General features: G+C 47.9%; 1 protein-coding gene and 1 long non-coding RNA gene across 4 annotated transcripts; both read left to right on the top strand.

Moving 5' to 3' along the window:
• Window positions 1-566: 566 nt before the first annotated feature.
• On the top strand, window positions 567-12890 carry LOC120700253. 2 transcript variants are annotated; one of them, XR_005685826.1, is made up of 5 exons: window positions 567-1578; window positions 8611-8676; window positions 9928-10004; window positions 12075-12108; window positions 12214-12890. It is a non-coding gene; the product is annotated as an uncharacterized LOC120700253 (long non-coding RNA). The 2 variants fall into 2 exon arrangements; XR_005685825.1 differs by having other exon boundaries at window positions 8611-8688.
• A 4895-nt stretch (window positions 12891-17785) lies between these two features.
• LOC120700252 (BEL1-like homeodomain protein 7) lies at window positions 17786-22815 on the top strand. Of its 2 annotated transcripts, none has more exons than XM_039984477.1 (6): window positions 17786-17937; window positions 19276-19351; window positions 19985-20970; window positions 21164-21540; window positions 21627-21687; window positions 21881-22815. In XM_039984477.1, the coding sequence occupies exons 3-6, from the start codon at window positions 20107-20109 to the stop codon at window positions 22526-22528; spliced, it is 1950 nt and encodes a 649-aa protein (XP_039840411.1). In that variant the 5' UTR covers window positions 17786-17937; window positions 19276-19351; window positions 19985-20106; the 3' UTR covers window positions 22529-22815. The 2 variants fall into 2 exon arrangements, with proteins under 2 accessions (XP_039840411.1, XP_039840410.1); XM_039984476.1 differs by having other exon boundaries at window positions 17931-18399.
• Window positions 22816-25596: the final 2781 nt, after the last annotated feature.

Raw genomic sequence — 25596 nt, 5'->3', positions numbered from 1 at the left:
CCGGATGATCAGACACCGACACCGGAGACCGGAGTTCGGGTGTCCGACACACTCACGCACGCGCACGTCAGCCGGCGCGGCGGCACCGCGACTCGCGCGGGCCTCTACTAATGCCTAGGTGCTAGCACTAGCGTTCTAAAAGGTTGCAGGTAATGAGCCGTAAGTTTAATTTTCTCATCATTAGGGTTCTCAACCTCTCATTTGATTAATTGCTAGGGTTCTTATTTTTTTAATTGCTAGGCACATATATATTCTAAATAAATTGCTGCAATTTGTAATACTGACATTATTCTTCATGAATTACATATATTATTAGAATTTCTATCTTCTTTTAATCACCGTCCAAATGAAAAATACTAGTTGAGTAAGTATACTAACGCGCCAAGAATTGGCGCGCGCTCGTGCGCCGCGGGCCCACGTGGGCCCGGGAGTACTATCGGAATTTTCTTTTCGCGAGGCGGAGCACCGGCGAGCGGCGGCGGCCAGAGAGGGAGGACATGCCGCCAACCGCGGCGGGGGGAGGGGGGGGGGGGGTGGGTGGCGACGGGAAGGAGGCGCCCCTTCCCGTCATCTCGAAGCCCGTCCGAGGTGAGGGCGCCATACATTTGGCTTCTTTGCTTCGCCGTCAGGTCCCCATAAAAGTCTAGATGCTGCTGCAACTGCAGCTATCAATTGTGATCACCCGATGCAGATGGTTGGGATCAATAACTTGGTGGCTTAACAGGAACGTCTCTCGTCTGCAAGTGGACGACGGTGACAAAATTGCTCAAGGGTGGGGCTACGTTTTCATGTGGATCTGCTTACTCCGGTTGTCATTTTTTCTGTTGATGCAACTTGCAAGTGTGGGCCTTCAGGTCAAGAATTACTGCTCCTGTTCCTTGTCCGTGCACGAGAATGGTTTGGCGGTGACTGCCGATCTCTGCTGCCCACACAGAATTTTTATCAGCTTAACTTTTTCTGGAACAAAGAATTTTTTTTATTAATCAGATGAAGGTACATGAAAGGGCCGTTTAAGTCTTCTGTCAGAATCAGCTGTCTCTGAAGATGACCCGACACTGTTCATCAACATTTTTTGTGGTATATGGGCTACCTGAGCAAAGATGGTGACAATGTTAGTATATTATGAGGGCTAGAGCCAAGAACCAGCATCAGTTTTCTGAATATGAGGTGTCTCATTCCATCACAACATTGGCAATTGCACTCAGGAGTTACTGTACATACTACAGAGTGCCATGGCATACTGCTAAACAAATTCTCCTACAAGGTTGGGGGCCAGTGAGCATCAAGTGGATTGCAGCCAACATGGATGCCACTTATTGCCACAGGAATTAAAGCAGGATTTCCTGACATGTTTTGCGATGATCCTGAATGCTTTACCATGGTTTTTGCAAGTCCCTGGAGCTGAATCGACCCCACAAATGCTTTACAAGATAAAGTTCAGGCTTTGCTGCGAAAGCTATGTGGTGCATTATACAGTATAGCAACTGCAATCCTAATCCTCTGATCCGCAGCCAAGAACAGAACAAACAACCTGTCCTCATGGATTCCTCTTCTCACTCTGCTGATAGTACAACATAGGTACTGATCTCTTTATTACTCTTGAATGAATCTTTATTACTGCATGCAGTAGGATAGGAGTATATACTCTGCTAGCTGCAAACAGAACCTTACATGAATAATTTAATCTGACAGATCAAATTAAAGAAACCAGTAAATGACAGAAAATGAGAAGAGAGGATAACGAAATGTGATCATTCTGTAGGGGTTTAGTGGGCCAGATGGGCCTAACTGTAAGGTTTGCTCATGATGATTCTGGCTTGACCAAAACCTCTTCTTTCCCTTTCCCTTTTCCTTTTCTCTCTCGAGAAAAGAAGATGGGATGAGACTTGTGTTCTGGTGCAGCTTGCTAGATTCTTATCAATAATTGAGACAACCACGGACCACACAGCATTTTCTACGCGCAAGCTAATGTGATCGGTTCCCTCACGCCAAGTTAAGGGGCCGGCCGGCCGCTATGGTCCATTGCTACTAGCTTCAATAATGTTATCATCATAAACGCAAAAGTAATCATCTCATCTCATAGCCGGCTTAACAGACATCTATCATAAGGCTCTTTAATTTCGTTCTCTCATAGAAGTTGACACAATAATAAATTGACAACTGAAAAATCAATCAGGATTGGCTAATCTCCATGGTGTCCAGGCTGATCGAGCTATTTGCAGCTTTTCGATCCCTAACTGTATCCTGCGGTACTGGTTTTCTAGTTGGTGTGCTCGTTGTGATTGGTCTCGTGCTGATATAGTGATATCTTCGTTCACAAATGGTAGGCACTGTGCTCTGTCCTTGAAAAAGCACAAGAGCTCATCTTTTTTGCATTGTGGCCCATTCATGCATCTATTATAATACCTGTACGATAGATTGAGCTCCATGTATCCTATGAAGCTCATAATATATGATGACCATATTTTTCACAAGGAAAAAAACAGTCCTCGGCCTCCAACCTCTAACTACCTACCTGTGCAAAGCAGTGATACCCTTTGCATTCGGAACTAAGAACATGTCAGTAGTACAAGTGAGAGGTCACTATCCTGCATTCCACGGTGCTACATATGCACTTGTTAATTAGTCACCAAGGCTGACGAGAACACAGTACTACTATAGTACTAGCTGCTGCTTATCCTGAAACAAAAAGGTTGTTTGAGTTAAGCTCTGCTTATCCTGAAGTCATACACGCACAGCTTACAAAAAGTAGGAGCTCACACTTTTGATCCTGAAATCATACACATGTGGCGTAAGGAATCACAACACAAACTTCCTTGAGATTATTATTCCAAATGTTAATGAAATTTATATGTTCTGCTTAGGTAACCGTATATGATATCTTCAGACTGTAGACTGAGGATTTTTCTATCCACTTCTGATGCGTCCATGGTTAAGCATTCAAAAGTATAGACATTTAAGAAGAAGAAAAACAGGGGAGCTGTGCGTGTTCATCAAGCACGCAACATATGTGAACATTTGTGTCTTTGATATGTTAAAATTAAGATGACGCGGGGGCTGGAAACTGGTGCTAATCAAATGTATTGTGCAAGCTCATTCACATACTTTTGGTCAAAACCAAACCCTTCACACTTTGATTATACAAGTTCCTAGCAAAGTTGCAAAAAGAACATTACACCCATCATCGACAAATGGACAATATAAACTCCAGCTGGCTAGTATCCAAACAAATGAGAGCATGGTAGCATGACCAGGGCCTTGCCCAATAGATGCTCCATCTGGTTGTAGCATTGGACAATTTAGTACTAGTAACCTAATCATGCAAGAGATAATCACTATATCTAATTCATGGCCCGCTTTTGGTAATTCTTCTCAACTACCTCCTTATAATCATATTCTGAATGAATGTGTGGCTAGAGAGACATTCTTTAGATTCTACCTAGAGAGAGATTCGGTGCTGCCCTGCCCATTTCTCTGCTATGTTTGCATGCAGTGAACTTATCTATCATGATGGCGCTTGGCCTTGCTGAAGGCTGAACCTACACATGGCATGCCTGGACTCTGCGTGCCTACATAGCTAGCTAGGATAGTAGTACTCTGCTGAAGTAGGATTGTAGCTGGGTTCGTGTTCAGAGTAATCCAGACGGGCCCATTCATTGTGTCAATTGGGACCCGTGAACCAGTCAGCATCTCTGAATCAAGACGCCTTTTTCTCTGCATTGTCTGCCAGTACCATGTCTTGGAGGCACATGCTGCAATGCCAGTCAGATTGCAATGGATATACTGTAGCTAGTTGCTGCAATTCCCTTTCCAACTCCTCCTAACATTTTTTTTTGAAGCAAACAACTCCTAACATATAACAGAATGTTGCGATGAACGGAGCAAAGCTGCAAGGGTGCATTAGTGCATCTGCGTCCTCTTCTCTGATCAATTGAACTGACTTCTGGCAAAAGGTCTGGAAGCACATAAATATAACACCCAAAGTTTTCTGTTACCCTGCACTCAGCCGAAAAATGAACGGTACACCTTGCAGCTATGGTTGATCTTATCTTGTCCATCCATTTTGATATCAACCGCTAGATCGGAGCACCCACCCATCGTATAACTAGCGTATTTTAATTTTTTTTGCATCGTATACCGCCTCTGGACTGCACTGATGTTGACTGATTGGATGTAAAGGCGCTTCGATCCGTGCGCTCGTGCATAAAGCTGAGCAGGGGGTACAACACCTTTTTGACCGTTGGGCGTATGACACCCCACTACCGCTCCAATATGCCACCGTCTGTACAGATATTTTGGCTCCGGGAGCAGCCACCAGTACATGTTGTACGCTCATGTACCAAGCTGTGAAGGCCCGGTACTCTTCAAATTTAACGAGGTACATGTTTTGTTTCCTCGCAAATGAACTACACGCACATCAATTGAACACATGTACCCCTAATACTTTCATTTCTAGTCCCCTGCACACTGTCACGTTCTCATTTTTTTTAAATTTGATTGATAACACATTTATTTGAATATAGACTACGGTTTTTTAATTTAATTGATAACACATTTATTTGAATATACATCAAAATACCATTTTGATATGCACTGTGGTACCAGTAAAAATCCATAAACTCGCATCGTGCTCGTGAAAAGTAATATGTTGAAACAAGTCGCTCTAACTGCTACTGCAACGGTACTAATTATGATATTTATCAAATGAAATAAGTGCCGTGGTGTACTCAACATATTTTTGAGTATTCGTATAATTCCAAAAATTGAAGCAGAAATTCTCCCCATACATACACGGAAATCTCCAAGATCAATCTAATTTACATTTTACTCCAAGATCACAAAAAAATAATAGGAGACGCTGCACTCAAATCTTAACCACACTAATCAAATCATGTACCATAGTATATAGTCTATAGTACACCGGGGTACACCTACAATAAAATACCATGTACATAAAAATAAATTATAAACACTAATCAAATCAGATACCACTAGCTACTCATCTCTTGTACACCATGGTACACCACATGAAGAACACATGAACATAGGTCTTGCTCATGAAAAACAATATCAAGAGAAATAAAAAGGTGGGTACAACAGAAATTTGAGAAGGAAAAAATTCCAACAAAATGGAGTGATACAAGGATATAAGAAAAAAGAACAAAAGTAGGTACTCTCTTGTACACCATGATACACCACGTGAAGAACACATGAACAGAGATCTTGCTCATGAAATGCAATATCAAGAGAAATAAAAAGGTAGGTAAGACAGAAATTTGAGAAGGAAAAAATTCCAACAACACAGAGCAATACAAGCATATATAAGAAAAAAGAACAAAAGTTCTCCAGCCAGCCACAAATCTAAGTACCCCACATATGAATAACCCTTTAAACACACATCTGTTGCTCACGAAAAACAGCAATAGAAAAGACAGAAAATAAAATTGTGCTCATGAACAGTTTAGAATGGCTACACCTTAGTTTCAACTAATCAACAGCGGGAACAAGGCATTATAGATTTATGAGCGAAGAAGGCATGTCTTGCAGAAGAACCACAACAAGATACCGGAGCACAATTGCAAATCATTCCGTTCAGAAGAAAGGAAAAAAATAGCCAAAAATCACTCGCATAATCACTCAGATAGTCGTGCCTGGAGCTGTTTGGCGTGGAGCGCTCCTTCCTCGGCATCTGCATCTTCATCGGCAGGGAGGAAGGGACTGGAGAGTGTGTGCTGGGCATCGTGCAGCATGTGAACGAACCTTGGCGAGGATGACCTCGGCCGTGAGTGCCTTGGCCGCCAAGAACGCTGCTCTGGTCATGCGAATCGCACGACGCATCCGCCCAGCGAGCGGTAGGCCGACCCCAAGCACCCCGGCCACTAGTATCGCTGCTATGGGCACCTCCTTGAGCCGCAGCGCCGCCGCGTCGTTGCGGCACCTACCCCCTCCGCTTTCTGCATCTCCTCCGCGCAGCTCGCCGTCGAGAGCGACGCCTCCATAAGCTCTGCACACGCAACACATGGAAGCCGTCAATCTCCAGACAAAACGATGATAAATCTCGGGAAAGCAGCCAAATTGCGTACCATTGCTGGTGCTCAAGAACTAGTCGACGTGCGGGGAAGTCGTGGGGAAATCACAGTGGTGGAACTCTTGGGGCTGCTGGGCGTGGAGCGCGCCCTCCTCCGCGCCGCATTACGGCCCCGCACGCGTCGCCGAAGATGAAGGATGAGCCCACGACACCGCAGCAGCCGCGGAAGGGCCGAAGCAGCGATTCTCCATGGCAAGGCTGTGTCGTGGTCCTGCCCCGCCACCGTCTGCCCGCCGCGCGCCGCCCAGATCCGGCGCTAGTCCGCTCAGATCCGCCGCGTTCACGCTCATGGCGTCACGGATGCTCGGCGGACACGTAGATCCGCTGGCCGGAGGAGCACCGGCGGCGCCCGCGCCTCGCTGCCGCCCGCGCAGCTCCACTGGCCGGCCATGGGGCAGGCCACGGGGCATCTCCAACCGCTGCGCGTGGCAGCCGGCCATGGGTGGGCGTTAGCCACCGCAAGAGCGCAACCCTTCCCCGCGCAGGAGCTCCACCGCTGCTCTCCCGTCAACAACCCGCGCAGCGAGGTCCTTGCAGCCCGGCAGGTCTCCACTCCGTCCACGGCCCACGGGCGAGCGAGAGCTGCTGCTGGCGCGCCCCACCGCCACGCTGGAGCTCCCTTGGATCTGGCATGAGCGCCGGCCAGCATCGCTGGATCTGGCCTGAGCACCGCTAGATCTGGCCTGAGCACCGCCGAACACGACCAGATCTGGCCGGTGCGCCGCCCAACACCACCGGATTTGGCCGGAGTGCCGGCGGTCGGGTACAGATTTGGTTGGAGGGAGAGAGACGGGGACGCAGGAGAGAGAAGACACGAATGCAAATGGAGAATTGGGGGGGAGAGACTGAGAGAGGTTATTTTATTTTGTATAACCCTGTACATGTACCGTATACGTACACTATACCAAATACTGGATGTGATATAAATTCTGCCACCTGCTGCTCGGCTCGGATCTCGGTGCATGAACAGTAGACTAATGGATGGACAGGATAACACATACCATGCTTCCATGGTGTATATTATTCTAGTTCGCACTCAGCACCATGTTTCTGGTTTCTTGTTTATTTTTTAGAAGTAACTGAAGTGATATATATAGCATGGTTATGTATTGTTCTCCTGAGAGGTAAGTGGAACCTAATTATTTGGTTTCTATTAAAAAACAGATCAAATGATGTTTTCACAACAGGTGCTACAATTAATTAGACCAACTGAAACTGTGGCTTTTAAATGCCCATTGGACCCAACCCAACGCACCGTTTTCCAAAAGGAAAAGGAAAAATACCCAGTAGATCAAAGATGTATCTGGATGCTCTGATTACCTGATAGATACTCCTGCATTCATAGGGTAGTTGTACTTGTACATATAGCATATGTCTTGGACCTAGAGTTTGCTGGTTTTGTTTCCAGAGCTTTGAAAATGTTTGGCGACCAATTTCAAACAATCAAACGTAGAAATGGAAGTGAAAAATATTTGGTGAGCAATTTCACGCATGGAAATGGAAGTTGGGTAGGTTTCAAATGTGTGCAGTAACCAAGAGGCCAAAGTTTAGCTCCACTCAACTAAAAGGCTATGAAGGTTACTGATAATAGCATTAGCCACAGATAGATATAGATGATACAACTTTTCAAAAAGATAGATGATACTCCTAGATGGGATAGACTCATAGACAGTTGGCCAGCAGGCTAGGCTAATGGATGGGGCAACTGGCAAGGCAAACTTGTTGAGCAGTAAAGGCTGACAGGGCAGAACAACAGTAGCACCATATCCTCCTTGGTGTATATGCACACCACTGTACTTGCCTAGGTTCCTGCCTTCCTGGCTCTGCACAAAGAGGGAAGCTTTGACCAATGTAAAAATGCAAAGCGTCTAGGGTTGGGTTCCTCCTTGTCCTTTGCAAGGCAGTGCTACTGTACTGTAGCTATGCAGGGCAGCAGCCTTGTGACCTGTGAGCTGAGAGTAAAGGCACACATGTTCTGCAATCTCATCTTAGTGACATGCTTAGACAATGTTTCTATTACAAATAAATGCAAGGAAATTAGTCGATTATGTTCCTTTTTAAGTTAGGAAAAAAAAAGGATGACAGAGATCGATCGAGAGGGATGTCTTGAACTCGGTCATGGGTCATGCATTGCATCTGCATTCCTAGGGCTTATGGCTGACTGATGAGTGTGGTATGAACAAGGATAGCTCTGCCTGCTGCTGTCGGCTTGATGGTTCAGTCATTTGCATGCATTCGTTTACATGCATCATATCTATCACCGTCGGTGCAACGGAAAAGCTGGCTGTTTGTCTCATAAGCCTAAGAGTTGCCGGAACTTGTCATCTTGGTCTCTATCCGGAGGCAACAACTTTTCCACGTTTTTTTTTGTGCCAAAAAATGCACGCATCTGCATCGGCTGGCGACCGACAGAGACGCCGAATTGTTAGGTCCATTTCGTCCATGATTATTGACATGTAGACGCACCATGCATGATATGTAGTGCTTTCTAGCAGCTGTTCTAACACCTGAAAACTTGCCAGCTTATGGATATATATACAGACGGACGGACGGAATGTAGCTGGCGCCAATCATGAGTCATCAAAAAGGTCATTCATCTGGTCAGCTTCTTCATGCTTCCATCTCCCTTTCACAAATATTTTTAAGGTGAACAAAGTAGATGGTGACAATGTCTAAGTATAGCAATTCGCTTTTCCCAAAGCTAAAAAAAATTATTCTCTTTTTTTAAAGATAAAAAACAATTATTATAATGTTAAATATTTTTTGTCAAGTACAAATATAATTCACTTATGCTAGATGGCAAAAGTACGTTGATAAAAATGATTAATAGACGAAGGCCCTGTAAATTATAATTTTTTAAGGAAATCAAACTAATTAGCTGCAGTATCCATGGGTCAATATTCATTTATCCATGGAATATAGAAGAATGAAGGTGCAGCAAGTTGAAATTGGTGCCACGGGAAAGGATGCAAAAAAAGAGGGTTTTCAGAACGAAATAGGATAGTCCTTTTGATGACACTTCTTTAAAATTCATTATATCCCACAATGTTGTTTAATCTGGACAAGCATTTTAGTGTTTGACACAGTCTAAGATCCCTAATTGATCTCTGCATATTCAAGAATGGATATACCGTCACCTAGAGCTGCCAAGCTGAATTAAACAATAACAGTTCCATGGGAAGAATTTTTCCTCGTAATTAATAGCAAGCAAATAAAGAAGTGGATCTTGCTTGTGTGGCACAAACACTAAAGCAATTGTTTAGGCAGCATTTGACAAGACTTGTTTGTCCAGGTGTGCCCTAAAATAATAGCACAATCAGTGCATTTTTTAGAGCCTTCTGATCCTCCGGCCTACAAGCCACTATATTTTAGTGACAATATATAACTGCTGGTAGTTTGGATGATGACATGGTTAAGATGGCCAAGAATATTTAATACCACCGTGATGGTGATCCAGTTGGTTGGGTCAATTTAAGTTAATCTTATGTGGACTTTGGATTTTACCTCGACGTTTTTAATGCCAATTTGTCTATGCCGTGTGCTGCACATCAATGGAGCCATTCACAAACTTACACACTATGAATCAATCGAGATATTTGTATGAAGCTTTACACGCGCATGTATGATTTCTCTTCACACACTGTGACACTAGGGAACTCTTGCTCGTGCAGATTAAAACTTAACAGCAGGGTACGGTAAACACAAAGGTGAAAAGAAAATTGACACTATATATACGTACTAACCCTGGATAAGAAAAGAAAGCATATCTTCAGTTCAAAAAAAAAGCATATCCGCAGCAATTAAATTATTCATGTATAGGTTTTGTGGTTTTTGTGCAGATCTGTCTGAGGCATGCATAGAACAAGATTTGCTTCGCACATGGAAACCAATCCAACAAGCAGGTCCAGATCGGCTGGTAAGTTTGTAGTAGTTTAATCGTTGATTACGGAGACTAACAATAGTACTAAAAGCTGACAAGGTTGATTTGTCTGGTAAGCGGCGGCCACGTGGCACGCCCGGGACACCTAATTCAAAGAGAAGCTTCTGTGATTGAAAGCAATCAAAGAGGAAGACGCATATAATATAGCAACAAATACAAATGCGCTAGGAAAAAATAAATGGTTGAGGGAGGAAGGCTGAGTAAGCAAGCAGGAACAGATCAAGAGCCCCCACACTAAATTCAAGGACCATGACAGCAACTCCTACTCGCCTACCATTGTCATCGTGTGGTGTGGCTAATAATAATAATAATAATTGATCACCACACGTCACCGCGATATCAGCAACAGCTTATTAGTTGCTAATAATCAAGGAACTGTATAATGTGTTTGTGCAAATTTAATTACAGAATTAAAAATTTTGAGGGCCCTATAAATTTTGCACCTAATTAGTTGACTGATATATAAATCCAGCTGTCAGCGAAAGTTCACAACAATTTCAAATACTAACTTCCATCGTATATATAACTCTTCGGCAACTAGATTCTATCGCTGTATGATCCAAGGGAATTTATTTTCCTCTACTTTATAATTACCACCGTTGGAAATTGATTGACAATTTCATGGATGTCCTTGGCTCTATACATATATCATGTACAAATACCAAAAGTAGCCAATAGTTACAACAAAGGAGGAGAGCTTACCAAGGTAGCCAAAGAACAAATTATCGATCAGAATAATCATGCCGATAATTTTATCTTAAGCCCACTCATTTGAATAAGATATCAACTGTGGATGGTGGCCGAACTTGGCTTCAACTTGCAAGACGACTGCTGGATTTCCCTGAAAAACAAAACAGCCAATCAAAGTGTTTCTCTTGCATAACAAGGCATCATATAAGATTTGTCATCCAGCAGCTTGCATATTTTTTCTGTTACTATCTTAATTGTTCTGTTTTACACTTTCTTATATTTTCTAGTATACTACAAAATAATTATATCCTCTTCTTCATCCTGACAAGTAACAGGACCAAAGAAACAATAACGATGTAAACATGAGCTCTGGATGCTCGCGTGATTTTTTTTTGGTTTTATTTTTGAAGTTCTTCGTGATCTGATTGTTCTGGTGATGGTTGGGTAACTAAGAAACATATTTACAGTAACTCAAAAATAATAATTCCTATACGAAAGTTTGTACTGCTCCTCTTAACCAGATATTTTGATTGAATTGTCATGTTTAAAATATGCTACATATCCTCGTCACAAAGAAGCAAGCTAAAAAGTGGAAAGAGGTTAATTAGTGGGTGGTTACAAGAAAGTAAAAAAGATGGGGAGTAGATGGTAGAAGTAGCCAGTAGGATAAAAAGGAAGGCGTGCACTCACTACAGGTAGGGAGGAGGTAGGGTTGATGGATGGATTTGTAATTTAAAGTCTAAGACAAGGCTGGATGAATTGTTTTTGTATTAGGTCCACCCACTGGTTGTTAGGGAGATGAGATGAAGAGCATCCATCCATCCATCCATCCATCTGACCATCCAAACCACAGCACACCCACTTCCAACCTCAATGTGTGCACAGCAAGCCCTTGCTTCCCAATGCAACCTTTGATTTGAAGAGAGGTTAAGTTAACCACCATTAGTGAGAGTACTTAATTATTAGCGTTATCCCTGCCGGGTTCAGCCGAGGATGCCTCGGGATTATGTCCATGTTATGGTTCAGGTGTACTAAGGTCATTTAATACAGGTATGACTGCTAAGATGTGTGATCATAGGGTGAAAAGATGCTACTTCATATATGTGACGTCAGCACAAAGGTAAATTGGTGAAATTATGTAGTAGAAGTTAGGGACGGAATTAAAAGGTGTCCTTCCACACATCAATTTTTGGTCTACGTCTACTATTATTTATTCGTATTCCAGCAAACAGTTGCGGAATATGTTAGCTTTCATTCTGGGGTATGATACTTTTTTTTTTGTGTGTGGAATATTTTAATTTACACCCTTCGCTTATGCAAAATTTGCCTAAATAAATCTATTCATGTTCACTGCAGTTGCTGCTGGGGTGTTGCCACATGTTAATTACCAGTAAGCTAAGCTCCAATTCAACATTGCATCAATATTGTGCATGCAGCCCATTTTCAAAAAATATTGTGCATGCAGCTAACGAGCCAGCTCTGCAATTTGGTGCAGAGGAAATGAGGAGGTTTGGTTTGGTTGGTGGACCCGTGCCATGGCGTAAGCTCGTGGACCACATGAACCACCACCCAATGAGGCAATGACCCAAGCAAAGGAGAGGAGGAAGAGGAGAGGGATGGGCCCCACCACTAATTGTTTTGGGGTTCTCTCATTGGGGCGTTGATGTCACACGTGATAAATGTTAGATAATTACCCATGCTCTAGCTTGTCTAGATTCTACACTGGTAGGGGCTCTTGCTCCTGCTCAGTCAAGGCTGCATATTCAATGTCGGTCGGCAAACACTATTGTGTATAGTAGCAGCTGCAGTTGACAGCATAGTACCAGTAGTGACTAGTATTAGCAGCAGTAGCTAGTAGTGGTAGAGACTGCATAACACTATAGCGCCTTACCTTGCAAATGCTCACTTTGACCGGTGTGTCTATAAAGAGGAGAGTAGCTGCAGCTCAGAGTCTTAAGCAGCTCCACTTCGTGTGCTCTTTCTGAGTCCTTCCTCTCATCTTCTTCCTCCACCTGCAAGCAAGAGGGTGTTGTGTGTGTGTGTGAAGGAGTGCCAACAAGTGGTATTGAGAGCTTGAGTGTTCGAGCTTGGTGGCCATGGCTTCCTTGGATCGTGAGCATGAGCGCGGGCGTTCTCAAGAGCGTGGCCGTGGGCGCCAGACGACGTACGTCGTGAAGAAGACGGTGCGGGACGTTGGCGGCGCACAGTACCCATGCTCACTCGCATGAACTACGCCGAGTGGGTGGTGCTGATGAAGGTGATACTCAAGGCAAGGCGCCTGTGGGCGGCGGTGACCATGGGCACCGCTGACGAAGAAGACGACCAGTCGGCCATGGAAGCCATTCTCAAGTTGGTGCTGACCGAGTATGTCGTCCTGCTCGGCGCCAAGGACTCCGCCAAGGAGGCGTGGGGGAGCCTAGAGACGATGTGGCTCGGCGGCGACCGCGTGCGCAAGGCGAAGGCGCAGTAGCTCCGGCGGGAGTACGAGGCTATCGCGTTCCGTGATGGTGAGGCCATCGAGGACTTCGCGTTGCGGCTCACATCTCTGGTAAGCCAGCTAGCGTAGGTCGGCATCGACATCGGCGAAGAGGAAGCGGTGACGAAGTATCTCCGCGTCGTGCCGCCGCGATTCGCGCAGATTGCGCACTCGATCGAGGAAGTCACCAGGCGGCTTAAGGCGATCGAGGACCGCGCGGAGGCCCCCGCCCGCACGACCGCCGGCGGCCAGCTACTGCTCACGGAGGAGCAGTGGGCAGCGTGCCTGCGCGAGAGGAAGCAGGGGGAGGGCTCCTTTGTTTCGCGCAGCGGCGGCGGAGGCGGCGCGCGCGGCAGGCGGCGTGGCAAGCCACGGTGGAAGGCGGAGGGCGCCGGCAAGGACGGCGGAGATCGTGCCGCTGACAAGGATCGTTGCCGTAATTGCGGCAAGATCGAGCACTGGGCCCGCGACTGCAAGGAGCCGCGGCGCCAGGAGCGGGCGCACCTCGCCCAGGATGACGAGGAAGAGCCTGCGCTGCTCATGGCGCAGGTTTGCGCCATCAACATCGAGGCAGAGGACCGCGGCGGGCGCGTCGAGCTCGACGAGCCGCGTGCACGGGTCAACCTTGGGCGGGCGGAGGAGGAGGCAGAGGAGCAGTGGTACCTCGACACCGGCGCGAGCAACCACATGACCGGGAACCGCGCGGCCTTCTCCGAGCTCGACACCGGAGTCGTCGGCACCATGAAGTTCGGGGACAACTCCGGCGTCGACATCCAGGGGTGCGGCACGGTCCTGTTCCAGTGCAAGAATGGCGAGCACAAGGCGCTGACGGATGTGTACTACATCCCCAAGCTCCGGAGCAATATCGTCAGCATTGGCCAGCTCGACGAGCGAGGCTGCCAGGTGCTGATCGACGGCGGCGTGCTCCGGATCAGGGACCGCGTGCAGAAGCTGCTCAGCAAGGTCGAGCGCGACAGGAATCGCCTCTACACCTTGGCACTGCGCATTGCGCGCCCGGTGTGCTTGGCGGCAAGGTGCGACGATGCGGCTTTGCGCTGGCACGCGCGCTTCGGCCATTTGAGCTTCGATGCTCTGGCCAGGATGGCGCGGCAAGGCATGGTGCGAGGGCTGCCACTGATCGAGCATGCCGGTGAGCTGTGCGACAGCTGCCTTGCCGTGAAGTAGAGGAGGCTGCCGTTCCCCAAGAAGGCGAGCTACCGTGCTGGCGACACCCTCGAGCTCGTCCACGGCGACCTCTGCGGGCGAATCACGCCGGCAACGCATGGCGGACGGCGCTATTTCCTGCTCCTGGTGGACGACTGCAGCCGCTACATGTGGCTGCACCTGCTGTCGAGTAAGGACGAGGCGCCGGCGGCGATCAAGGAGTTCCAGACACAGGTGGAGACAGAGACGGGGAAGAAGCTACACGTACTGCGGACGGATCGCGGTGGCGAGTTCACCTCGATCGAATTCAGCCTCTACTGCGCGGGACAGGGCTTGGAACGCCACCTCACGGCGCCATACTCGCCTCAGCAGAACGGCGTCGTCGAGAGGAGGAACCAGACGGTGGTCGGCATGGCGAGGAGCATGCTCAAGGCCAAGAGGATGCCGGCGGCATTCTGGGGCGAGACGGTGAGCATGACGGTGTTCATCCTGAACCGCGCGCCCACCAAGAGCCTGAAGGGCACGACGCCATTCAAGGCTTGGCACGGGAGGAAGGCGGACGTGTCCTTCCTCAGGACATTCGGCTGCGTCGGGCACGTGAAGATGACGAAGCCCAACCTCGCCAAACTGGAAGACAGGAGCACTCCCATGGTGTTCTTAGGGTACGAGCGCGAGAGCAAGGCTTATCGGCTCTACGACCCGGCCAGCAGTAAGGTGGTCGTGACCCGCGACGTCGTCTTCGACGATGCGGCGTGCTGGGGCTGGGAGTCCGGCGATGGGGAAGCGACGCCAGGCGGCCTGAGCAGCTCTTTCACCGTCGAGTACATGGTGTACTCTGGGGCGGGGGAGCTGGCTCACGACGAAGGGGAAGCAACACCCTCGAGCGAGTCGCAGGAGACACCCTCGAGAGCGGCACAGGGGGCACCCTCGAGCGAGTCGCAGGGGACACCCTCGAGAGCGGCACATGAGGCACCCTCGAGTGCGACACAGGGGGCACCCTCGAGCGAGGCGCAGGAGGCACCCTCGAGCGAGGCACAACGGACACCCTCGAGAGCGGGGCAGGGGACTCCGATCTCCGCCACAACGAGCATCGTTTCGTCGATTCGCTTCGTCACGCCTCCGCCGAGCGCCTCCCCGAACATCGATGCCAATTACTCCGGCAAACCACTCCGATTCCGTTTGGTGGATGACATCGTTGGAATGGGGAGTCCGCCCGGGCAGGCGGCCCATGTGCTGGACGACCTCGAGCTGCATCTGGGCAGCGCAGAGGAGCCACCAAACTTCGCCGCAGTAGAACAGGAGGCACGCTGGAGGGTGGCGATGCTGGAGGAGATGGCGGCGGTGGAGGAGAACCGCACGTGGGAGCTGGTGGATCCGCCGGCCGGTTGCCGGCCAATTGGGCTCAAGTGGGTATTCAAGGTGAAGCGGAACGAGCGCGGCGAGGTGGTGTGGCACAAGGCGCGGCTCGTCGCCAAGGGATTCGTGCAGCGCGAGGGCATCGACTTCGAGGAAGTCTTTGCGCCGGTGGCGCGCATGGAGTCCGTGCGCTTGCTGTTGGCGCTGGCGGCGGTGAGGTGCTGGAAGGTCCATCACCTAGACGTGAAATCGGCATTCCTCAACGGAGAGCTCGCCGAGGAGGTGTATGTGCAGCAGCCGCCAGGATTTGTCATCACCGGCGAGGAGCACAGGGTGCTCCGCCTGCGCAAGGCCCTATATAGGCTGCGTCAGGCACCGCGCGCGTGGAACATCAAGCTCGATGCCAGCCTCGCGTCGCTCGGCTTCACCAAGTGCGCCATCGAGCACGCCCTCTACACACGGCGGTCGAAGGGAGGTCTGGTGATCGTCGGCGTGTACGTCGACGACATCATCATCACCGGAGCTGAGCAGCGGGACATCGACGCGTTCAAGGAGAAGATGAAGTCGATGTTCCGCATGTCAAACCTCGATCTGCTCACCTACTACCTCGGCATTGAGGTGGAGCAGACCGGAAATGCCATCAAGCTCCGCCAGAGCGCCTACGCGAGGAAGCTGCTGGAGCGGAGCGGATTGGGTGAGTGCAGGGCGTGCCAGACGCCCATGGAGGAGAAGGTGAAGCTGTCAAAGGACAGCACTGCTCCCTTGGTGGACGCCACGAGCTACCGGAGCATCGTCGGCGCACTACGTTACCTCACGCACACGCGGCCGGACATTGGGTTCGCCGTGGGGTACGTGAGCCGGTTCATGGCGGAGCCGCGGGAGGATCACCTCGCCGCGGTCAAGCATCTGCTCCGCTATGTGGCAGGGACGCGCGACTACGGGCTCGTCTACCCAAGGAGGAGCAGAGGAGAGCTGGAGCAGATTGGGTTCAGCGACAGCGACAAGGCGGGCGATGTTGATGGACGATGGAGCACGACTGGTGTGCTCTTCTTCCTTGGAGCGTGCCCGATCTCCTGGCAATCGATGAAACAGAAGGTCGTCGCGCTGAGCACTTGCGAGGCAGAGTACATTGCGGCGGCGACGGCATGTTGCCAGGGAGTTTGGCTGGGGCGGCTGCTAGCAGAGCTCACCGGAGAAGAAGCTCGGGCACCCGTCCTGATGGTGGACAACCAGTCCGCCATCGCCTTAGCGAAGAACCCCGTCCACCACGACCGGAGCAAGCACATCGACACCAAGTATCACTTCATCCGTGATTGCATCGATGGTGGACAGATCAAGCTGGAGTATGTCGAGACAGCTCGACAGCTCGGGGACATCCTCACCAAGCCATTTGGGCGCGTTCGACTCACAGAGTTGAGGACCAAGATAAGAGTTGAGGAGATCAAGCAAGAGCAGTGCAATTAGGGGAAGAATTGTTAGATAATTACCCATGCTCTAGCTTGTCTAGGTTCTACACTGGTAGGGGCTCTTGCTCCTGCTCAGTCAAGGCTGTCTCTTCAATGTTGGGCGGCAAATACTATTGTGTATAGTAGCAGTTGCAGTTGGCAACATGGTAGCAGTAGTGACTAGTAGTAGCAGCAGTAGCTAGTAGTGGTAGAGACTGCATAACACTATAACGCCTTACCTTGTAAATGCTCATTTTGACCGGTGTGTCTATAAAGAGGAGAGCAGCTGCAGCTCAGAGTCTTAAGCAGCTCCACTTCGTGTGCTCTTCCTGAGTCCTTTTTTTCCTCTCATTTTCTCCCTCCAACTGCAAGCAAGAGGGTGTTAGTGTGTACGAGAGAGTGCCCACGATAAATCACCTTGCCTCCATGCCTTTGTCCTCGAATGGTCTCACGATTCTGCGTATCTCGCCCATCAGCTAGCTGGCATCAAACCCAACCCCCAAAAGCCAGATGCACTAGCAATGCCATCAACCAACAGGTTTTCATCTCCTCTGAATAAAGCTTGGATTTTTACACAATTCCAAATCCAGTTTTAATCTACTACTAGTTGACAGACAGCACAAGAGAAGAGAGAGATGCTGCCGGAGCGAGCGACGCCTAGGCTTTGTCGTAAAGAAACAACTCGGCGACGGCAAGCAGCCGCCGAAGGCTCCTCCTACTCCTGAGGTGGTTACACCTGCAAATAACTCCAAGCTGCAAACAGTAGGAAGGGGAAGAGGTTAGTTAATGCCAGTATAATCCTGCTCACCCCAACAACAACCAATTAATGAATAAAAGCAGGAAAAACAATTTCTTTTTGAGGCACACATTATTCCATATTTGGTGGTGCTGTTAGTGGGTGGTGCGAGCTCAGCTTCTTCTCCCTTTTTTATTTGCTGCCTCAGACGAGCTTAGAGCTATAGCAGCAGAGGGAGGGAGGGAGGGAGACTAGAGACTAGAGACTAGAGAGAGAAGGGGAGCTCCTTTTTCTTTCTGGAATTGTTATTTTAATCCTGGGATCTGATTTTGTCACCATATTGGGAGGATTGATTATCTTTCTCATCTCTCCCCTTCTCTTCTCCTTCTCCTCCCCTCCCCATTCAACCTCAAGAAGATCAGCTTTGCTGTGGAGGCAATCCCTGACTGCCTTGTTGCCTGCTCCTGCTCTGCTCCCCATGAGAGGAGCACAACACGCTCTCAGGTCATCTTCCCTCCCATTTTCTTATTGCCTCTCCCTTATTGTACCATCGGCAGCTTCTCCTTGCCGCTGCAGCAGCAAAGAATTGGACCCTGCATGCTTGTGTAGCTCTTCTTTGCTCGCTTCGGTTGGCCGATGAAAACTTCTGAATTCTGGTGCTATTGCTGTTCTTCGGTTCCCCGGCTGCTCTTGCTTTCTTGGGTTAGTAGAGTTGGTAGGGTGTGTTGCCGTTTATTCTCTCTGAATTTGGAAAACAAAATCGAGCTCCTCTCGTTGTTCGCCGATTTCGGTCCGATACGGATGATAAGCCGCTGTTGGGTTTTCTTGTAGAAGAGAGACCTCTCCAAGACAAAAGATGTTCCTTTTTTACCTTGAGGTGACATGTGCTCACCAAAGTTCTTCTCTTTTCTTGCTCTACTAACTGATGCTTGCGAACCTCGCCTCTTTTATTTGGTTCACAACTCAAAGATTGGTTTCTCCGAATTCTGTGTTCAGCCTCTTTTCGAACTGGCAACCAACTCATTTGTTGAGTATCTTGGCTATTAATTTGATCTTGTTTATCAGTAGAATTGGATTTGTGACTGAATTCTACAAGTTTTTCTCTTGTTTATCATTGGAATTGGATTTTTTGTACTTCTTGTGCTCAGATTACTGCACCACAAGTGGCTTTCCTGCCAACAAAATCTTACGTATTTTCATCGGAATTAACTGCTTCATTTATTCTGTACTACCCAGCCTGTAACATCAAAGCTTTTGTCTTGGAGTTTTCTCTTGGTTTCACCTCTTTTATGCCGTAAATATTAGTCTCTGCCATGATTTCCCCACCCTAATTGGGAGTTTGGGGATAGGAGGCTAAGCAGTTTTTATCTCTTATTCCAGATTGATCAAACTCAGTTCGTATTGGTGGTACATGCCTGCGAAGCATCTTTGAGGACTCTCAGTTTGGTTGAACAAGGTACTACTGAAAATTGGCCAATACTCTCTCTCAAGAGTCAGTTGTCCAAACTCTGACAAATTATTTACGCAATTCTATTTTTCTTAATTATGGTTTCCGTAGAGACAAGGTTATATCGAGCCGTATTTTGAAAAATATTGGTCCAATTATTTGATTTTGTTTTCTTGAGATGCACAATTGTTCATCTTGGTATAAAAAATGGAATTCGTAAGCATATATTCTTGTTTATCATGATAACGGAGGCTGCGCACAAAGCCGAATACTTTCTTGATCCAATCTAAAAGTGAAGAGGACCACCTGTGCCTCCAGCCTGCCAATTGGCATGTTGCATTTTCAGTTCATATAATCCCACTTCTCTCACAAATCTGCTTGAGCTTCAATTTGATATCTAACTTATCACTTGCCTCAAGTTTTTCTGCTTTCCCAGGAGAATACCTTGTTTTATTAAACGTTTAGTGTGCAAAGTTTCTGTTGAAGTCATTTCCATTTCATTGAGCTGCACTGCTAACACTTGCTGTTCTACTTCATGAACTTTTTGTGTTGTTTGGTACTGCAGTAAAGAATAAACCTATATCAATCTTGAATATTATTGAAGCTTCTTATCTGACCCGCATCTCGTCACTCAAATTGCAGGCGAGCCGTAAGTGAAAGGTTTGGGTCTTCTGCTAAAACGTGATTCATCTATCAATACCCGAGGTGCTTCTGCGTACACCTATCTCTTGGAGTGATCTTGATCGGTTAGTAGCCAAAACTGTATGATGGCTACTTATTACTCGAGCCCGGGTAGTGAAAGGGACTCGCAGAACATGTACTCAAGAGACCTCGGCAATGCATCCTATCCTATGCCATCAGCTCTAGGGAACTTGCTTTATCTGAACAATTCTACTTCCGGACCATACACGGAATTTAGTGGTATTCTGCAGTCTCAGCAGAATTGCATGGAGATGCCTGACCCTGGCCATCCTTCAGTCATGTCCCAAGACTCATCAGCAAGGGAGTCTGACATGCTTGGTTCCCACCAGGGGCAGCGCTCTTTCGGTCCAGTCAAAGATATGAAAAACGAGATGTTGATGCATATGATGGATGGATCACAAAGTAGCACTGCTGATCTCATCCATGATGATGCCCACAATAGTGCACAGCTTGATTTTGGTGTTCTGAACAACCACAGTTCATCGAACATTCCCTCAGTGCAAGGCCAAGGTTTATCTCTGAGCCTCAACACACAAATCCTGGCACCTTCCTTACCATACTGGTCTGTCAAACCAGATATATTGTCACCACACTCTTACCATGACAGTCTTCGAGTTGATGACATCCGAATGAAGAGTATGCAGTCTGAGGCCTCACGTGCAATCCGGAACTCCAGGTATCTGAAGGCAGCACAAGAACTGCTCGATGAGGTTGTGAACGTGTGGAAGAATATTAAGCAGAAAGCTCAGAAAGAACAAGTCGAAGCTGGAAAGACAGATGGCAAGGAGACCGAGGGAGGGCTGAAAAGTGAGGGCGTGTCCTCTAATCCACAGGAGTCTGCTGCCAATGCAGCGCCTGAGCTTTCTACTGCTGAGAAGCAAGAACTTCAGAACAAGATGGCAAAGCTGATGGCTATGTTGGATGAGGTGGGTGACACTGTCTGAAATAAAAATCCAATAACCAACATCAATTCTTTTTTTTTCTATACAATTATTGTATCAAAGATCTGTATCCAAACTATTAGGTTGAGTTATAACATAGTGTTTAATAGCTTAGTGAGATTAGAAAATCGTAAGGTTTTGGACACTGCTTTTTTAATGCTGAGTGTATATATTTCAGGTGGATAGGAAATACAAGCACTACTACCACCAAATGCAAAGTGTGGTTTCCTCTTTTGATGTGGTAGCTGGGCCTGGAGCTGCCAAGCCTTACACTGCAGTTGCCCTCCAGACAATCTCACGACACTTCCGGTGCCTGAAGGATGCTATCAATGATCAGATCAATGTCATCAGAAAGAAGCTTGGAGAGGAGGAAAATTCATCTGGCAAGGAGGGCAAATTAACTCGTCTCCGGTACATTGATCAACAGCTAAGGCAACAACGAGCTTTCCAACAGTATGGCATGATTCCACAAAATGCCTGGAGGCCACAGAGAGGGCTTCCTGAAAACTCTGTTACCATTCTTCGTGCTTGGCTCTTTGAGCATTTCCTTCACCCGTAAGCTGCTTCTCCTGTGGTGCTTTATCCAATATTCCTTTTGTTCTCTTTTCTTGTTCCTCATTTGCCATGACATTGTTTTGCAGGTACCCTAAAGATTCTGAAAAGCTGATGCTAGCTAGACAAACAGGCTTGACAAGGAGTCAGGTAATGTTTCTTATTCATTTTTCCTGATCCATATCTTAAGTTCCAGCAGCTGATATTGTTATGCTGATCGCTGCGCCTCAAACCTGTACACAAATGCCAGAGGCTGTTCAGCACAATTGTTATTCTTGCCTCTAACATTATTTATGTTTATTCAAGAGTTCTATCTTTTGACTATACTTTCATGCCTCTCCAGATTTCAAATTGGTTCATAAATGCCCGTGTCCGCCTTTGGAAACCAATGATTGAGGACATGTACAAGGAAGAGATTGGAGATATTGAGCAAGACTCCAACTCTTCCTCCGACAATGCGCCAAGAAGCAAGCGCAAAATGGCATCTTCTGAAAACAAGGAGGATCTGAAAAGTTCTACACCTCGGGTTTGTGAGAGCAGCCAGCTGAGCGAGTCGAGAGCCAGCATAGGGACTATGAACGTTGGTGGAGCAGCTGTTGGATTCCAGAACGAGGCCAACCCTGACGACAGCTTCATGAACCTGATGCTGAAGGACCAAAGACCAAACGAAGCAGATGGTGGCCTCCTCCTCCACAATGCTGTTGCACATCATCAAGATGAGAATGCCCGGTTCATGGCCTACCACTTTGCAGAGCTTGGGAGATATGGAAACGGCAACGTATCACTGACACTTGGCTTGCAGCACTCCGGCAGCAGCCTTTCGGTTCCTAATGCTCAGCAGAGCTTTGCTGGTGTCGGGGATGATGACATCTACAATGCTACCGCTCCTCTCGGTGTGAGCATTGTGTCTTCAGACTATGAATCAATGAACCAGATGGATCAACGGCAAAGGTTCGAGCAATCACCTCTTCTGCATGATTTTGTGGCCTGAATGCTCATAGTTCAGAAGATTTTTAACACCTGGCTTGGCTGGGTGAATAACATATGCCTAAAAGGAGCATTGGGTTGTAGCCTGTAGTTTCAATTCGATACAGATTGGAGGTATAGCAGGAAATGTAATATAGTGTAGGTGGTGGGGGTGATAGGGTAAAAAAGGATCTTGTAAAGATGAAACACAATATACTATACGTGTAAAATCTTGTGATTTGAGCAGCATATTGTAAAGTAATGGTTACTTAGGTTCCAGGAATTGGTAATATGATGTTTACTTGCTGCTAATGTTATTCTTTGTTTTACTCTTTATTATCGAGCAATGTGTTCGAAAATTTGAAAACGTTTCTGTGAATTTCTATCACTTTAGCCAACCTATTCATCATCCACTGCCATACCACTACACCTCCGTTTCAGTTCGCTCCACGTACAAGTGCGTTCTGTTTTGTTTTTGAGGGCACAAGTGCCTTTCCGTTTGAAAACACAGCCTGAAGCCTCCTCCGCTGCAAGTTGCCAACGATATGTGAGGGACTGAAACCGGCGACCAGAGGGGGGTGAATGGGAGCCGATCAAAATTTCTTCCGAAATCGACCCGTCGGCCTATATCCCAAAATCACCGCAAACCCTCAACCTAAGGTATGAGAGAATAGCTATGGACTAGTTATCTCACAGCAGCACATCCTAGAAAACTTTGCGGAAGCAAAACGGGAAAAACTCCCCAAACAGCAGCACTGCTGAGTCAGACCGGTCTGACCGCTATCACAGACTGGTCAGACCGGTCGGGCTGGAAATTGAATTTCTAGACCGGTCAGACCAGTTACCTAGACCGGTCAGACCGGTCGCTCCCAGACAGCCCGCAACCAAAGCTTCAAATGGCAAATCTCGAGCAAACGAAGTCCAAATCCAACGAAACTTGGAGGATACCTTCACACCTTTCCAGTGAACATATCCCCAAGAGATCTCTCCCAAAAGATTAAAGAATCTTTAGAATTCGGGGGAAGATCAAAGTGGATTGGGGTTTTCTCAAGAACACAAAAAACTTCAATTCGTGAGAACTCACGATTCCAGGGGGTTTGGCACTAGACTAGATGCATCGGAATCGTCACAAAGAGTTCGGCAAAACACGAATCCAAGGGCTCGATTCCTCTAAACACGAAGCATCCCAAAAGAGGAGAAATCAAACCCAAAACGCAAGAGAGGAAGGGGAGGACGAATACTCAGCACACATAGATGATCTGAACAAGATTTCATTCATAAAATTCAGAGGAATTCACCTATACAAAGCTAGAGCCATCCGCCCATCATCCTACCCAATAAAATTGAGAGATTAACTAAACCCTAACCCTCTTTTGCGTTGGAGTCCTTGGCCCTAACCTGGAGCAGGGGCAGGGAAAAGAAAAAACGAAGAGAATACAAAAAGACTCAAGAGACTCAACCAGCCACGGGCTGGTGGGGGTATTTATACCCGCCGAGACCGATCAGACCGGTGCCAGGAACCGGTCAGACCGGTTGGTCTGCAGCATCCCCCTGTACACAATCTCATCTGACGGCTGAGGTTCTTTCTTCGGAACGAAGTCTTCTCCATGATGCCGCCATCTTGATGAAGATCTGGTGCACGGTTTTGGAAGGTCCGTGAAACCCGGGTAGATGGCCGGTTTTGAGAAAACCGCCAAAACTCCTCGCGCGGGAAGATTCCCGCCTCCACGCCGTGGCCCTAGACGCCGTTCCCGCCTCGGCCTTCTGACGGCCCTAGACGCCGCCCGACGCCCGTCACCTCCTCGCCCGCAGTGAGGCTCTAGACGCCGTCGACGCCCGTCGCCTCCGTCAGTCCCGAGACCGACGCCCGTGCCTCCACGACTTGGCATCTTCAACCGCCGTCCGCCTCCTTAGTTTTGTGGCGCAAACCAAGAAACCCGCCTTCCGTCGCCGCTTGCGCCCTCGATCCAGGAATGGACGCCACAGCTGCCGCTCGGCCCGAGCTCCTCCACGGCAACTCTCCGTCGACACTCGACGCCCGTGTACCTGCAATCCAAAGACCAAGCGCACGATCACACCGCACGGTTGACAATTCACTCATCACAAGCAGGATAGAGTACTCAACATTCCTCGACATGACCACCATGCACCCAGCAACTGAAACTCCTCTTCAACTGAGCATCACATTCAAGCCTCTGAAATATTCTACTGGTGCCAGATTCAGCAACAGAAGGAGAAGAAAAATGCATGTTGAAGTGTTTAAAAAGAAATTCCACAAAGGCTACACACTGTCACACTTCCTGCTGGTAACTTTCTCCAACTAAACAACATTACTGAGCTTCAAGGGCGTATGCATTTCAATTGTCAAAGCATTTCTGTGAAATTGATCTTCAGTTAACTGCTTCATCAAGCACAGCACCAATGGCATGCTTCCGTACTCAAACAGGACATGAGGCTGTATCTGCAGCTACTCCAAGAAACTAGTTGCTACCCTCCCAGAATTGCGCATCACACACGCACGCAAAAAAAGTAGGGTGCCCGTTGTTTCAAGTCTAGCGACCTACGTAGGTGTAAACAAAAGAGAGAACCTGTTAGAGGAGTTAAGGGTCTATTGGGCCTTAGCCCATTAGAGTTAATTAGTTGCTTGCTTAAGGGTCAAGTAAACCTCTCTATATAAAAAGAGGAGATGTATCAATCAAATCAAGCAAGAGATTAGAAAGAAATACCTTCTCTCTCTTGCCGGCCGTGGGCAAAGCCCCGCGGCCGGCGTTCCCAGCGCCCCAGCAGCCCTAGCTATCTCTCTCTCTTCATCCTTAATCCTCTCATCCCAACAACCACCATAACAATTTGGTATTAGAGATCAGGCCCTGATTTGCCCACTCTGCTGCCCCTGCTGCGCCAGCCATGTTCCCCACCACAGCGCCCATGGCTGGCCTTGGTTCACCTATCACGCCGCCAATTTTCAACACCGCCACGGCCACCACGCCGCCGCTGCCTGCGTAGCAGTCTACGCCTCCCACGGGCGCTCTCAACATGTTGACGGTGGCCATCTACAGCATGCAGCGCCAGATGGACGACCTCTCAGCGCGTCTA

The sequence above is a fragment of the Panicum virgatum genome, chromosome 3K, assembly GCF_016808335.1.
Source record: "Panicum virgatum strain AP13 chromosome 3K, P.virgatum_v5, whole genome shotgun sequence".
NCBI lineage: Eukaryota > Viridiplantae > Streptophyta > Magnoliopsida > Poales > Poaceae > Panicum > Panicum virgatum.
The sequence above is the reverse complement of the archived record's forward strand: the minus strand, read 5'-3'. Positions and strand labels throughout refer to the sequence as shown.